Here is a 16,431-nt window from a genome sequence, read left to right as displayed (position 1 = left end):
GTGAACATTCAGGATGGCTGTCCCTGTGGACACCCTTTGATGGCTTCCCACTGCACTGGAGTTGAGATCCTGCTCATCGCAGCCGCTCTCTCCCCTGCTCCTTTCCTGCCAGCCGCATGGGCCTCCTCCAGGATTCTGGGAGGCCGTAGCAAGCTCACGCTCGCCTTCGCTTCCCACTCTGACATCTTCTCGAACTCCCAGGCCTCATCTCTGCATTTTCTCATGCAATCTGCTGGTCCCTCCTTGCCTGTGCCTCTCCAGAGAGGCTTCCCTCGCCAGCCTGTGAGCCCTCTTCTCCTAGTTATTCTCTAGCCCTGGACCCTGTTCATCACCTCCACAGAGCCACCTCAATCAACCTGTGATTGTGCCTTTAGTATTTACTTCCTCACCTGTTTATGGTCCCTTCCCCTTGCCCCCAACTGTAAGCACCACAGAGCAAGTCTGACTTCAGTTCACTATGACATCCTAGATCCCAGCACTGTGCCTGGCATGCAGCAGGTGCTCAGTAAGCTGAATTAATGGATGGGTTTCGCTGAATGGATTTAAAGAACCAGAATACAAGGTTAGGTGCGTGCCGCAAATGGCATGGTTACAACTATGTGAATGTCAAGTGCCCACATGGATGCTTCCTGAGGATGCCTGGTGGCTGCCTGGCATCTCTTTTTGGGTGTTTGGGTAAGGGGGGACTTTCCCATACTGTCACTGCCCATGTTGTCTGGACGCAGGCAGACGGGCAGGAACCTGGCTTCTCCTCTGCTTGTCCTCAGAACACTACTGGGCTGTCGGTCAGTAGGCCCGGCGGTGACTGTGCAGGAGTGCCCCGCCCTCCTGGATGCCTGGATGCAGTACAGCGCCCTTCATCTGGGCCCACGCAGCCAGAGCCATCTTTCTTACCCCCCAAAACGGCGTCATCATACAAGTGATGAACTGATTTAAATATTTCAAGATGTGCTCCTCAAAGCAGAAAATGCCAACCCCTCAGCATCCCGCAGCATGAGTTCTATCTCGTTGATTCAGCAGCTGCTGAGGGGACGCCAGCTCTCATTCACCGAGCACCTGCTACGTGCCAAGCTGGGCGCCCTGTGCTTCACGAACGTGATCTCTTTTGATCTTCAACAGCCCTCCTCACAAGGTCTTTTAGAACCATTTTAAAGGCAAGGCCACTGAGCCTCACGAGCATTAAGACCCTGAGGAAGGTCACAAAGCTGCTTGCTTCCCACTACAGCAGGGGCCGCAAAACCAAACGTCAGTGGGGCCAGGTGGTTGGAACACAGGAGAGCGCGCCCCGTCTCCGGGCTCTACCCAGAGCAGCGTCGGGGCTGGGGAAGCTCACCATCTGCAACGGTGGCAACCAATTCAATCAAGGAGAGAAACCCAAACTCCTTAACTGTTAGAGAGAAGTATTTACAGACGCAGTAACATGATGTCTTCCCTTTGCTTTAACACGCTGGGGGCGGCGGGGAGCAGGGGTGGTTAAAAGAGAAACGGAAGAGCCAAGGAAATGAGGCTTAGCACAAGGCACAAACTTCTGAAGCTGAAGCCTGCGTGTACAGAGACTCTATGTTCCCTCTAAAATCGAATCGACTTCGCCTAGTCAAGTCTACTCTAGTCTTCCCTTCCCCTCCCCCTTCCCTCCCTCCCTCCCTCGCCTTCCCCTCCTTCCTTTATGGCTGCCAGTCCTGACCTCCTCCCCACACCACACTTTTTTCCAGTGAAAACGAAACAGGCTTTCAGCACAGTTCACATTTTTTCCGAAGGGGTGATGGCCTCTTTGATGCTCTTCTTTGGAAGCCACCTTGACAGAGCTCACCTGCCATACCTGGCCCCCCAGCTGGCTGCTGGACATGTGGGATGGCTCCTGAGTGCTCTTATGCTGTGGTTTCTTATCAAAGTGTGACAAGTTTAGCAAATACAGTTAAAGTCTCTTCCTGCTGCAGAGCTGGCATTCCTTTAAGCAAACCCTATCACCTTAGATAAAAGTTGACCAACCCCCAAACACTTCTCCCTGAGTCAGCTTCCTCAAGCTTCAGGGAGACAAAACACGGCCTCATAAGAAGCAAGCCCAGCCTCCAACATTCAGCAACTATGAATGCCTTCACCTACATTAGGAGGTTTCCTACCTTTAGTATACACAGGAAGGCATTTTGTGAAGTGCAAAGCATGTTAATTTTTCCCCAATGGAAGGTGAGAAGCTCCAGCATTTAAGAATAAACACCGAAAAGAAAAGTCAACACATGCGTATCTTACTCTAGTACCATATGCTCATAAAACCATAATTCATAGTATTTTCTGGACGGCACCCTCTTTAGCAAAGACATAATTTGCAATCAGGTTGGGTAAAGACAGACAGCCATTACTTTCTTTTTTGTTTGTTTGTTTGTTTTTGCGGCACGCGGGCCTCTCACTGTTGTGGCCTCTCCTGTTGTGGAGCACAGGCTCCAGACGCGCAGGCTCAGCGGTCATGGCTCACGGGCCTAGCCGCTCCGCGGCATGTGGGATCTTCCAGGACCGGGGCACGAACCCGTGTCCCCTGCATCGGCAGGCAGACTCTGAACCACTGCGCCACCAGGGAAGCCCCAGGCATTGCTTTCTTAATGGCCAACTACCCAAAAAGGCTCATTTAAGTGATCTCAACTAGCAATCTAATCAATTAAAATTGATAAGTGAAATACTTTTAACCTTTGTTTCAGCAGGCCATTCCTAGCGGGAGGAGGGAGGGAATATGAATTCCCAGCATAAAATTTAATTCCATTTCAGGGATGCAAACATTCTTGCTGCCTTGATGGAGTGGCCCCCTTTAAAGCACACTGTTTCTCTCTCTTTCCTTGAATCCAATCAGAGAAAGATGGGTTTATGGGTCTCTCCAGCCAATTCCATCAATTTAAACCTTTACAGAAACCCCTGTGACCATTTCTCAAGGGGGAAAAGGGCCAAAGAAGATGGGCATAGAGCACAGAGGAGACGTAGCTTCCTTGTTCTTCTGAGAGAGAAGGAAAAAAGAGCAGAAACCAAGAGGAGGCAAGAAAAAGGAGTCGGACAATCAGGTAAAACCCATAATAATCATTTACCGAGAACCTTCCGTGTGTCAGGCAGCGTGCCCTGCTCTTCACAGGCACCACCGCATTCGATTATTGGGTAATACTCCGGTCTCCTGAGCATATGCGAGGCACTATGCTCGGTCATATTCTATTTCATATTACAGTTCACTCAAGTCTCAAAACAGCCCCGTAATGTAAGGAAGATCATCCTGATTTTATAGGTGAGGAAACAGAAGCTGTGGTGGTTTCAATCATTTGCTTGAGGGAATACAGAGCAGGGCAGGGGTATCTGGCTCAAAAGCCAGCCCTCGATGGTCTATATCATAATCGCTGGTCACACAACTGAATGAGTTTTGTTAAAACTCATTCAGTTGTACACTAAAACTTGGTGAATTTTATTGGATGTAAACTATATTTCAATAACGCTGATTTAAAACAAGGGCCCTCTCATCACTGTACACTACAGAGTGGCCATCTGCTGCTCCTGCCTCTCCAGCTCCCATCTCTTCTTTGTGATTTTCCTTTGAGGGCCCCCTCCTTCCCCATCCCCAGGTGATGGGGTTCAAAAGGAACAGGTCCCACCTCCCAGCACCACAGCTGAGCATGTGACCTTGGCCTAGCCAACTTCTAAAAAGTTATAGGGAAAGAGAAGCTCTGTTTTTGTCAGCGCTGCTTAGCCAGTTCAGCAGATCTTGGCCATCTTGTCACTACTTGGTGAGAGCCCTCTGGAGGATGAAGCCAGAACAAAGGAAAGCAGAGCTGAGAGATGGAGGGTGGCAGCTTCCTGATGACACTGCTTGAGTCCCTAGATCTAGCCATGCCTGAAGGCAGAACTACTTCTGGTTTGACAGTGGTTATCAGCAAATTCCCCTTTCTTTTTCCTTAGGCTAGTCTAAGTTGGGTTTTCTATCTCTTATAACCAAAGAGTCCTAAAATATCATAATGTCTTTAAGAAACAAAAAACTATCTTGCCCGTCAGTGTGCACGTGCCCCACAGCAAACAGAGGAAAAAGAGAGTTATATGAATATGAGAAGGGTTACGGGAACATGACCAGGCTTTGTACCCACTGTCTCCTTTAAATCTCAGCCTCACACTGCAGGGTAGAGCACTGAGGCACTGCATGGTTAAATAAGAAGCCCAGGCTTGCAGGCTAAGCACATGGTTCTCTGGCTTCCAAAGCCATCATCTTTACCTAAATGCTGGTGATTTGCATTTTTGAAAGTTTTCTTTGTTTTAGCAGCAGAATCCTTTAGAATCCTCATTAAAATCATACAGACAACCTTTAATACACAAAACCAATCAGACTGGTGCTGCTATGACTATACGGAGGGTAGGGACCCTGGAGCTGTGCCCACCCCCGCTTGAGACCCCAATCACTGTGCACAGATCTTTCAGCAAAACCCACACACAGCGCCCACTGGTCTCCAGAAAGCAGGGCCCACAGACTGACTTCAAGGTGCCCAGAATCTAGGGCCCTTTCTTCGAAAGTTTCGTGTGACAAGCACACTCTGTTAGCTCATGGTCACGAATCAATCCCAGTACAACATGCAGGTCGCACATGACCCTCCGAGCGACGCGTGAGCCAGCCTGGTGGTGCCCCCCCCACCCCCGCCGTGACTTGGGGTGACCAACTCACTCAGATCAAGGACGTCATCCGTTTTGATCAGGTCTTCCTCCCGCGTCAGCGGCAGCTGGGTCTCGGGCTGCCCTCGCAGTTGCAGTGACAGGGAACGGAGCATGAAGAACACCCGGATGGCCTGGACCAACAGTTCGGAGAGCAGAGAAGATGGAAACTGAAGTCATTTTGGTGAGATGCTCCATATGGAGAAATCACACAGTGACTCTCGATTTACAACAAACAAAATAAAGCCCCCCTCTCTCAGTATCACGGTTCTGGTGCTTTCAGAGCCAAGATAAAAAACAGTCAAGGATGCACCCTGTTTTCAATTATCCACAGGTTCAGGTTTGGGCCACTTCACCTCACTGAGCACCTGTCACTTGCCAAGACCTTTCCTCTAGTGTCATGTGACCTTCATGGCACCCCTGCTCAGCAGGCAGCCCCGCTTCGCAGATGAGGCACTGAGACCCAAGGAGGCCAAGTGACCTGCCCCCTGCTCACATCTACGGAGGGCAAGAACCAGGCCTCTTCCAACTAAACCAGCACGGAATTTGGAAATCCAAATCATGAGTGTTTCAAGGACCTACCTACTGGATGTGGGGGTGAGGGAGACAGAAGGTGAGATGCTGGTGGGGTTCAGGGATGGCCAGACCCGGCAGTCCTTCACCCAGGAGCCTTGGCCCCTTGGCCTTACAACAGGGGCTGTGCCACTGACAGGGCAGAGGATCTGCCACCTGGCAAGTGTGCAGTGATGTCAGTGCCCCGAGAGCCCCTCAGACTTCCCCAGCCAGCTTTCTGGGGACAGAGGTGGCCCCCATCAGCACAGGGATTCCTGGCCCATCGAGGAGTCTTGGCAGACTCCAGTGTGAGCAGGCATTTCCAGAGAGCAGAAACAAAGCAGAATCCCAGGCCTTGGAAGCCAGACAAGTTTGTGCAGAAAGCAGCCTTCACCCTGGGGTTAGCCTGCTCTGGAGGTACCCTCCGCTTGAGTCCTAGATTGGGGCTGACTTGCCCACCAACAAGAGGCCAGGAGGGGGAGGGGCAGCCACAGGGGAGGTGGCCTCTGGGCCACTTTCCCTGACTCGTAGCTGGTGGGCCTGCCCGAGGCAAACGGCTCCTGTGTCAGACATACAGGTCCGCATTGGACTCTCAGCTCCACCACGCTGGGCAAGGCCCCTGACCCCCACGAGCTTCCATTCCCTCCTGCGTGAAATGGGGGCGGGAGTCTCTACCGCACGGGGCTGCTGGGAGATTCTGAGATGACCCTGGCGGGGCAGCAGCCAGCACGGGGTCCGTAAAGGGGCAGCCACCCCTTACTCCCGCCACTCAACATCTGGGCACAGGGAGGCGACGGGGACAAACCACTGTCGCCACTGGTGAGCCATGCAGCTGCTTTTGGGTCCTCTTGTTTCCAAGTTCTGAGGCTGTAGGCCTGGGTCACTGAGACGGGAGGCTGCCCTTTATAAGACAAGGTGCCTCCCAAAGCAAGAGGCGGGGGGACAGATGACTGCTCGCAAAGAGCCAGGCTTGCACTGGCTCCCGATGACCCAGACAACCAGGGTGCCCGTGGGCACCTCTAAACCCTAATCCTGCCTTGGCCCAGAATTGGCAGGAGAACTTGGGCCAATTACTTAATTTCCTAATGCAGAAAACTGGAAGAACAGTCCTATCTCCTGGACCTATTGTGAGGTCAGGTATCCCCTGTCAACCAGAAGCGCTAGAGAAAAGATAAGCTTTTATATGATAATGATGGTGGTGGTGGTGGCATTGATTAGATTGTTTTTAATGTTTTAAAGTGCAGTCTTCATAAAGACATCTGTAATAATCAGAAGAAAAAGAGTTGTAGTTTCACTATAAACCCAGCAACACAGGTTTTCTATATTAAGCACCAATTGCGTGCCAGGCACCATAGGCACCTTATTGCAATGTAAAGATTTTAAGCAGGAAGGAATGGAGCTGAGAGGGGCAAGGTGATCAAGTTCACACTTGAGAGAAGTGAGGTGGGGACTGAAACCAGGAATGTTTGATACTTGTGTCACTTAGGCATATACACAAGGGAATTCAAACTCAGCCCAAGTGCAGAAAGCCCAAGATGTGGGTGGTCACTTAAACTACTTGGCTGTTTGAGCTCTCAAGTAAGGAGTCCTGACCTCAGAGATGAGGGGAAATAAAACAGAAAACGGAAATAAAACAGAAGAAGGGTTTTTCTGTGACAAAAACCCATTCCTCTCGGAGTTCTGAAGGCAAAGAAATCAAGCAGGACCAAAGCTGGGGGATGAAAAGGAGAAACGTGTGTGGCTTTCTACAGCCCGATCACTCTGAAAACCAGAAACCTTCCAACATTAAAGGAGCCTGGAATTTGGCTCCTAAGGTAGACCTTTTTGATAAAACATCTGCTTTTGCTCTTCAAGTAACAAAATGGAAGATATTTCCAGGAATACAAAATAATAACAATAATAAAATAATTAAAAATATAAAACAAAATAAACACCCCCAATAATACTTTTCCTGTGTCCTGCCCCAACTCCTAAGAGAAGGAAGAGCATGTGAGAAGCCCACACACATGAATGTGAGGGCATGTTCCCACAGGGCCAAGTACTCCACTTGGGCGAAAGCGGGGCTCCCATGGGCGTCTATGGGGTTTGGCAGGCATGGTGACCAGCCCCACAACTCCGAGAATCCACAAAAGAAAGGTGAGATACCAGGATAAGGGTCATCAGGTCATCCCACTGCCCTCTAAAACAATAACCGCTCCCTCTGTTTACCCATGGCCTGCCAGGTACAGGTGAGGGTTGTACTGTGTCACCTTGTTCGAGCCTTTTAACAACCCTGCACGGTTCCCATTTTATTGACAGGAAACCGAAGCCTAGAGACGTTAGGTAGCCTGCCCAAGGTGATTCAACTAATAACCAGACTCCAAAGTCTGTGTTCTTCCAACCACATGCCTTTGCCTTCATAAGACTGAAGGATTAGGGCCCAGGCTTTTATTGAGTGTTTTTCTTGACTTTGCTAAATAAATGTGCAAGTTTAAAAGTATTACTGAAAAGGAAAAAGGCATCCTTATTCTTTGAGATGCTATCATAGAACGATACAAAGACTGATTCTGGAAGAAGAGATTAGATTTGGAAAGGCGTGACGGCTGACCAAGCTCAAATATAAAGAAGAGACTTTTCCGGTTTGCTTCCATGCAGCTGGGAGTAAGCCCTGGCAAGGAGAGCCCCATGAGTGGGGTGGGGGATGGCTTCCGAGTCAGACAGAGCTTGGTTCATACTGGAGTCAGGCGAGTCACGTGGATCCCCCGAGCCTGGGCTGGAGCTCTGCAAATGGAGTGTCCACCACCCCGATCACAGGGTGGGAGACACTGGAGGGGACACCTTGAGCCCTGGAGCAACGCTTGGTCCGAGCCCTCTCTCCCGCTGCCCTTGCCGGGTGCACAAGCTGATGAGTTCAGGCGACAGTCACTCAAGTTAGGAGCCCACCGAGGCCGTGGAAGTCAGTCATTCTTAAAAGAGTGCTGAAGCAGTTGAAAGTGGGCACAGCCCTTTGGGAAAGCAATTTGGCAACATGTAGCGTCACACAACAAAATATTGATACCCTTTGAACCAGAAATTCCACTTTTGGGAACTTATCCTAAAGAAATAAGCCAAAAGAAAGGAAACACTGTATTTGTGAAGCTGCTCATTACAGTTTAGTTGAAAATAATGTAATACTGGGAGCAACCAAAATGTCCACCAGCAGGAAAATGCCTGAGTAAATTACGGCAAAAGTCACCAGATGAACGTTTTATGCAGCAGTAAGAAATTAGGCTTATTAAAACTGTATCACAGTATGAAAAACTTCTTGCTCTACAATGGAGAGAGAAAAGCAGCAAGGATGAATGCAAGTCCATGGGTCCATACCCACGCAACCATGAAAAGATGTGTTTGCAAACAAAAATGGGAGAAGACACACAAAATGTACTGTTTGTTTAGGGTGATGAAATCACAGGAAATTCTTTCCCCCTACCTTTGAAACTTCATGAGATGTTATTGTATTTTCTTTAATGTGTAATATACATCCAAAGAGTAAAAGAAAAATAGCCTATTTCCTCAATGTCAATAGCGATAAACACAAAAACTGTTTGTGGTTTTACGAGGGAACAGGGACACAGAACGTACGGAGGGACAAATAAAACTTCATGCAAGTATCTTTATTTCATGATGGCTTCCATGGTTACTCCATAAAGATGGCTACCTAGTGTAAAAGAGATAGCTAGTGGGAAGCAGCTGCATAGCACAGGGAGATCAGCTCGGTGCTTTGTGACCACCTAGAGGGGTGGGATAGGGAGGGTGGGAGGGAGGCGCAAGAGGGAGGAGATATGGTGATACATGTATATGTATAGCTGATTCACTTTGTTATACAGAAAAAACTAACACACCATTGCAAAGCAAATATACTCCAATAAAGATGTTAAAAAAAAAAAAAGATGGCTAGTGGCTTAAATTCAGTTTTGGGTATTTACCAGAAAGTCCTCTCCCTAACTCTCTTTTCTCTAGCATTAAGCTTCAGTAGGTTTAGCTCATTAAAAGACTCTGTTTCTTTCCCACTCAAGATGCTAGAATGCTCTACCACTCTTCAGGCACCTCACAGCTGCTCTCTCCCATTTACTCTGGGCAAGACCTGACAGGCAGGATACATGAGGAACCTGAGGCTCAGGGAGGTTAAGTAACTTGCTCAAGGTCACACAGCTAAAGTTGGGATTGAACCTTGGTTGGTCTGTGAGCCTGTGTTCTTTCTTAACTGCTTCTCTCAACTGCCCTTCCACGTGGGGTGGGTCCAGCTCAAGTCCAAGGTTCTGCATGCATGTCCTCATCAGATGCCAGTAGTTCCTGTGACCTCATTTCAACATGAATCTCCCTTCTTAGCTGGGATGGCTCAGTGGCACTCTTGCTATTTTGGTCTTATTTTGTATTATTTGTTTTCTCTCTATTCTTGCATCTAGCGCAGTGCCTAGAAAATGCTTGATAAATATGTCGAATGATAGGATAAATGGTGTAACTTGCAAAAGGCAAGAGGGAAAACATGACTTTATTGCCAGATGTCTCCCCGCGGTCTGCAAGGCTCTGACCCTCCTCTCCTAACCCCTTCCCTCACTCCGCTCCAGTCACCCTGCTCCCTGGACATGCCTTACTCTTCTGCATCTCGCAGCCTTTGCACTTACTGCTCCCTCTGTCTGGAAAGTGCCTCCTTTACATCTTTGCCTGGCTGGCTCCTTCTCACTCTCTAGGTCTCTGCTCAGATGTCACCTTGGCCGAGCAGCTTCCCCTGATCACTCTCTCCAAAGCGGTGTCCCCTCTTTCCTTCATAGCCCTCACTGCAGCCTGGTATCACACTTGTTCATAAACTTTGCCTCTCTCCATGCGATGAGAGGCCCCGAGTAGGGCCGCATGCCCTACTCACTCCTGCACCCTCAGGAGTCCAGCGGCTCTTTGACGAACGTACGAAGGAATGATTTACCAGTAAGGGTGGTTTGAACTACTTTGACAAGTCCTTAAGGAAAATAAAGGGTGGGATTTCTGAAAAGGGTCAGCCTCCTAAAAGTTAGAAAAGCCTATACTCGGCAGAAGGAAAAAAGAAAGGGAAGGAAAACCTTTGAATCCAACAGGACGAAATGGAATGTTCTCTGGATACAAGCAAAGAACATGAAACAAACCACATAAGCCCTCAATTGCTTGCTAAACCATACACTTCCTTTAGCTCAAATTCAAAGCACACTGCTGTGTTCTGATGCTTGAAATGGGCCGAGGAGCTAAGCTTCTGGAGGATTCCAGACAGCTGCCTTGCATCAGGAACTGGACTGGGGCGAAGGGTCAAAATTCCCCTTCAGAAATGGATCCTGGAAGTCACAAACGGAAGCTTCTCTCAGGTGGATGGCTCTGCTTTGAGATGGCCAGCCCCCTTTTATCTCATCCTGCCACCTTCTCCCTGGCTCTATACCCACGGATGCTGGGACTTGAGAGTTGCTTTTATAAACTCACCGGACACAAGCGACCCCAGGGAAGCCCAGACGTCCCAGGGGCTCTGCCTGTGCTTCAGTTAGCAGCCCATCTGGGGCAAGGGAGGCGTGCAGCACAGTCCTGGGAACTTGAACTAAGAGAGATGTGAGGGCAAGGGAGGAAGAACCCCAGCCTCAGGCACCTACTGGCCTTTGTGTTTTTGCCTTACTGCTGAGTCCTCCTGAGGACGCTGGCAGGGCAGGCACTACTGCTTTCTGGGTGAGGAGACAGTGGCTCAGAAGGGAGCAGGAACCCCAAAGCCCAAGCAACCTTCCCTCTGCCATAAGCCTCACCCCTAAATTTCTCCTGTGGATCAAAATCGTTTGCCCCAAGCCAGCAGGACATGATGCCAGGAACCAGCCAACAAGGCCAAGGTCCTCGCTGGGCTCCAAGGCCTCTGGGAACTGCCTCCTTCAGCTCCTCCCAGCCCCATCACTTCCCACGTAGCCTCCCTCACGGTGGGCTCCGGCCACAGTCCCCTCTTTGTCGGAGGTGCTGGAATGTGCCACGTCTTTCTGGGCCTTTGCCTCCCCCAGCTGCCCAGCCCTTCCCCACAGTCTTGGCTCAAGGACCAGCCCTCTGTGCTGCTCCACCTCCTTCCCCGGGTAGGATTAGGGACCTGACCCCATGTTCCTTTAGAAACGGCCTTGGCCCATGGAATGGCACTGCCTCTTCCCACCTCGCCCTCTAGACTCTGATTCCTTGAGGAGTGGGGCTAATAAACACAATGAAGGCGGCAGTGGCAGGCAGCGGGTCAGAATGGCCACGCTGCCTAGGTTGAATTCTGGCTCTGCTACTTATTAGCTGGGGGACCTTGAGCAAATCACTTGACCTCTTCGTGCCTCAGTTTATCCCTCTGCAAGATGGGGATAATACTAGCGCCAACCTTCTAGAGTGGTTGTAGAATTACGTGAGGAAATTCATATAAAGAACTGATATGAATGATCTGCTTTATCACACAGGCTATGAGCTCATGTGACTGTTAAGGAAACCTGACGGACTGTGGACTGAAAAGAAGGCAGGATGCAACCCAGAGCAGCAGCTCTCAACGTTCACAATCTTCTGGACCTTCTGGCTCAGGGTCCAAGGAGGACCTGGGGACGGGGTCCTCTCTGGCCTGGGGATACAACAGCTTGACTGGGTGTGTTGCCATTACCCTGCTTGGGAGCATCTCCTAGGCCAACCAAAGGTTAAGGGTGAGCGTGTCCACTCCATGAAGGAGTGCAGACATGACATGCATTTGTCAGAACCAATCCCCCCGTAAAGGCCGATGCCAAGGATGCCCAGTGCAAACACTGCCGCCCGCAAACAATCACGTGCCCGGCCATGGGGCCCACAGCCCTGGCTGGGAGCACAAGGAAGGAAGGTGTCACTGGCCCGGAGAGAGGGTGGGTCCTGCGGTGAGGGCTGTGGGTTTGGTCAGACAGCAGGGAATGTGGATTGACTGCAGACACAGGTCCAACTTCCTCTGTGACCCACCCCCACCCGGCCAGGCATCTGAGGCAAAATCATCAGCAGGAAGGCCATGGAATCCTCTTGCTTTAGGCAGATCCAGCAAGTTAATCCCGCTCCTCAAAATCTAAAGGTTAAAACACTTCTGCCACTCTAGTTACACTTGGATTAACTCAGAGGAAGATGCGGCCTGATAACGGGAGCCGAGTGCAATGAATTCCTCTAATTTATCCACTAACCGCCACATCTCCAGGGAACGATTTTCTAGGAAAAGGTTATGGTGCTTTCTAAGAAAGAAACTGATCTTACCAGGGAGATAAAATACCCTGAACAGCCCTGGGAGATTGCTTCAGAAAAAAAGTGCTGATAACGGAAGCACACACTGCAGCTGGGTTCTGAGAACTAATCTCTTCACACACCTCTCCTGCAGGCCAGCGAGAATCACAATTGCATTTGCGTGTGCCTCATCCCCAAGATCCCTCAGATACCTTAACACCACCATCTCTGGGGGACCCGGCCTCACGGGGCTGCTTTCATAGCAGCCTCACCTGCACTATGTCGACTGCTCACCCCCCATGCTCCTTCGCAGAAGGCTGGCCCCGCTTCCTCCTTCAGAGCTCTGGGGTTGGGGCCAGCTCCGCGCCAGCGAAGGCAGCCTGCCTGCCACCAACACCGACATCCGGCATCTGCGGCCAGATACGATGGAATTTCAATCTCTGCTTTAACAAAGGGCAGCGCGCCTGGGGAAGTTAGGCCTGGTGGCGGGGTGCGAGGGAGGAGCTCTGGCTCTCCTGAAGGCGTGTTGGAAGGCAGGTCTGGATGTGGTCGGGAACCCTCCGCCCCCCGCTCCGGAGGTGCTCCTGGAGGGCAGCAGCCCAGGAGAGGCTGAGTAGAGCGCCCACTCACCCGCCGGGTCTTCTCCACGTCACCACACGGCAGCCGCTTCACAAAGTCAATGCCCGTCAGCGGCGTGCCCGTGGGGGGCAGCAGAATGGAGGCGTCCATCATGAGATATTCCACATTCATGGGCTTCATCTAGAAGACAGACATCGAAGGGAAGCTCACTGAAGGGAGGAAGGCGCTGGGGCAGGTGACACTGGCCTCTCACCTCCATCGGCACATATTAAAGAGCACATCAACTGAGATTCAGACTGAGTGAAGCCTCGAGGCAGCCAGATGTGAGAGATGTGCCTTGTTGTTTTTGAAGTTGCAGATGTCCCCTCATCTGCAGTGACAGCTCAGACACTCTGGAGAAGCTGCCTCCCTGCTGTGGAAAGCTCTTCTTTCTCACCCTCTTGTTCCCCTTGCCACAGCAGGGAGAGGGGCCTCAGTAAGGAGGCCAGCCCTTTACGGTGGTCCCTTTAGGGTGGTCTGCCCTGTGTGCGGAAGCCTGACTGCTGCCCGCCTCCTTCGCTGGCACTTCCAATACGATGACAGCAGATGTAGCGACGTGGCCCCCGTTTAAGGGGACCTGACTGCGGGCCAGGCAGAGAACTAGCGGCTTTGCGCGTAGGCCCTGTCCAAGCCTCCCAACAACCCCAGCAGGGAGGATGCCGAACTTACTGAGAAAACGGAGGCTTGGGGAAGCCGAAGAATGGATGTGGGCGCGCTCAGCCGGCTGGCGGCAGAACCATGACACGGACCCAGGCCTGCCCTTCTCCAGACCCACTATGATTTCCACAACACAACCCGCATTTCCCCTTCCTTCCTTGTCCCCCTGGCTTCTTACCTGGGGTAACAGAACCAAGTCACTTATTAAGCACCTACTTCTCGCCAGGCCCCTGCAGGGCTCACCTCCTACTGGGCGGGTGCTGGGGCTGTCCCATACTACAGAGGGGATCGCTGAGCTCGGAGGGAGGGTGCGTGCCCACAGCCACTGGGCCAGAGGGGCAGAGCTGTCTGCCTCCTTCCACACCGCCTCCAGGAAGCCTTCTCCGATTACCAAGACACATGCTAACATCACCTCCCCTCCTGGAACTTTGTTGCGTCAGTACTGACCCCTTAATTGCACGTGTTGTTGGACACTGACACTTCATTTACCTGGCATCATAAAGGAATGACATTTCACAAAGGTAAATATTCTATAGAATTAATTTTACTCCTTTAAGCATCATGAGCTTTTTCTGGTCTCTTTTAGAAGGTGGGCTTCAATCATATCACACTTTTTTCCCTCCTGTAACATAAAGCTGACTAAACAAGGCAGAGCTGTGGAGAGGGTCCGGCCGTCCAGAGACCTGGTGAACAGGGAGCCCCTTCGCACGTGCTGCCTACCTTCTTATTTTGGACCCGTGAAGCCTTCCTCCAAAGGCCTGAGGTCTACCGTCGCTATTCCTTTACGCCAGAGTGGGAGTGGCAGAGCCCTGTCTCCGGGGCACCTGGGGTTCCAGCCTTCCCGCAGGGCCTTCCCAGCCTGCCTTCGGCTCCCTCGCAGCTCCCTCCTCTCCACCCCTCCGCTCCCAACCACCTCCGACAAGCCCCCTCGAGGACTCCTGCCCATTATGCCTCTGCATGAAGCAAGAGGTGACAGGAGAAACAGTGAAGGGTCAGAAGGGAAGGCCTGGCTTTGGCAGCACCCGAGAGGCTGTGCCAACTTCGCTGAGCTTAGTGCTGATTTCCTTAAGTCTGAGCTAACAACTCAGATAGGGGTGCTGGGTATATGCCAGCTGTTCCTTCCCTAGAGTTCCAGGCTTTGTGCAAAACATGCAATAAATGTGTCACTGAGACAAACAAACAAAACCCAGGAAGCTCCCTAGGGCAGGAGGGAGGGGAACCGAATATCCGTGGTGCTGAACCTCTATAGGAGGCAGCCCTTAGGTATTTCACAACCAGCCTGGAAAGCTGTGTGGTCTGGGCCCCATTTTACAGATGGAAAAATCCAGGCTCAGAAGTAAGCAACCCGCTCAGGGTTCCAGTTAGTAAGTAGCAAAAGCAGAAACTGTGCAGGGGTTTAGGAGCCCAAGCTTTACTGTGTTGTCAAGTGACACACGAGCCTTACGTTTCCAAACAAGAAGCCAAACTTCTGGAGAATTACATTGTGGAAGGGGACGTCACGGGCATAACATAAGGCGGCAGCTGACCACTGACTCCACTCCACTCCAATTCATGGTCCAAAGAGTAGAAGACTGAGACACTCTTTGGGGGGGTCGAGGGGATAATGGGGTGTGGGCATCAAAGGTGTGAGGCGCACACGGGCGGCTCACATAGCACCGAGAGGAGGCCTGGTCACTGCTGGGGCACTTCTGGAGGTGAATTATACCAATTTACACTTTTCCCTTGAAAAGGTTCCGCGAGGCCTCAGATGTGCTGTGAGCGAGGATGTGGCGAGGGCCCAGCCATCCAGACGCCCGGAGATGGGCCAGGGAGCCACGCAGCACACGCTGTCTTTTTCTTTTTGACATTTTAAACCCTTGGGTTTATTGTAAAGTTCCCGAATCACTTCACTCTTTTGTCCGTGAAAAGGGCGATTTATCATCTAGTTACTGAGTGTCAACTAAGGGGCAGGTGCTGGGGATCCAGAGGCGAGTGAACAAAACAGAGCAACCTGCAATCTTCTGCAAGACAGGGGAGACCCCGGGCTGGCACTGCAGGTTCGAGGGAAAGCCAGGTGCGGGAACATTCTGGTGGCACAGAGAAGAAGGAGGCAGCACAATATGCAGAGCAGGGCAGGGCACTGGGAGGTGACGGCTCTGCTCCTCGATGCCTGGGCACATGTGGGCGCCTCCCTCAAGCTCCCTGACTCTTATTTCCTTATCGGCGAAAGCAGGATAATGATAGCAGTGACTCCCATCAGGCTGACATGGGGATTAAGAGATTTCACATGTACGACATGCTGCACACACCTGACACGGACTCACCTGACACGGACTAAGTCCTCAATCAAATACTATTCATATCAAAGTGAATCTTTCTGAACCATCTTATGACTCAGCCCAACTTAGGGGGAGTGAATGTCATCTGAAGTTTCACTGGTGGGGATCAAAAGGCACTGTTTTCAATGCACTTCCCCACCAGTCTCTGTCATTCGGATGGAAAGCTCCGAATGAGACGAGTTCTCCCCTGGTTCGGCAGGACAAGCTTTGCATACCCACAAGCGCGTCTGGCCCCTCACTCACCGTCATGCTCCTGTACTCATCTTCAAACATGTCCAAAAAGATTTCTTCTCCCTAAAAAGAAAGGAAGGAAAGAGAAGATTATGCACATTTTTTCCCCATAAACAACAAAGTATTATAAACTCCAGTTTGAGGTTTTTGGTACCATCTGTTTCTTATTAGCGAGTTCTGGTAAATC

The 16,431-nt window shown here is 51.0% G+C and overlaps 1 protein-coding gene across 7 annotated transcripts in view; it reads right to left on the bottom strand.

Moving 5' to 3' along the window:
• CLEC16A (C-type lectin domain containing 16A) overlaps positions 1–16,431 on the bottom strand; it is a 205,077-nt gene that overhangs the window by 100,453 nt on the left and 88,193 nt on the right. For 5 of the 7 annotated variants that reach the window (XM_060122711.1, XM_060122715.1, XM_060122713.1 and 2 more), the window contains exons 16-18: positions 16,257–16,307; positions 13,051–13,179; positions 4,676–4,832 (exon numbers count right to left, since the gene is read on the bottom strand). In XM_060122711.1, the coding sequence (XP_059978694.1) occupies positions 4,676–4,832; positions 13,051–13,179; positions 16,257–16,307 (337 nt within the window). The remainder of the gene's footprint in view (positions 1–4,675; positions 4,833–13,050; positions 13,180–16,256; positions 16,308–16,431) is intronic. The other 2 variants (XM_060122712.1, XM_060122714.1) reach the window with 1 other exon arrangement.

Source organism: Lagenorhynchus albirostris, chromosome 15, assembly GCF_949774975.1.
Source record: "Lagenorhynchus albirostris chromosome 15, mLagAlb1.1, whole genome shotgun sequence".
Lineage (NCBI taxonomy): Eukaryota > Metazoa > Chordata > Mammalia > Artiodactyla > Delphinidae > Lagenorhynchus > Lagenorhynchus albirostris.
The sequence above is the reverse complement of the archived record's forward strand: the minus strand, read 5'-3'. Positions and strand labels throughout refer to the sequence as shown.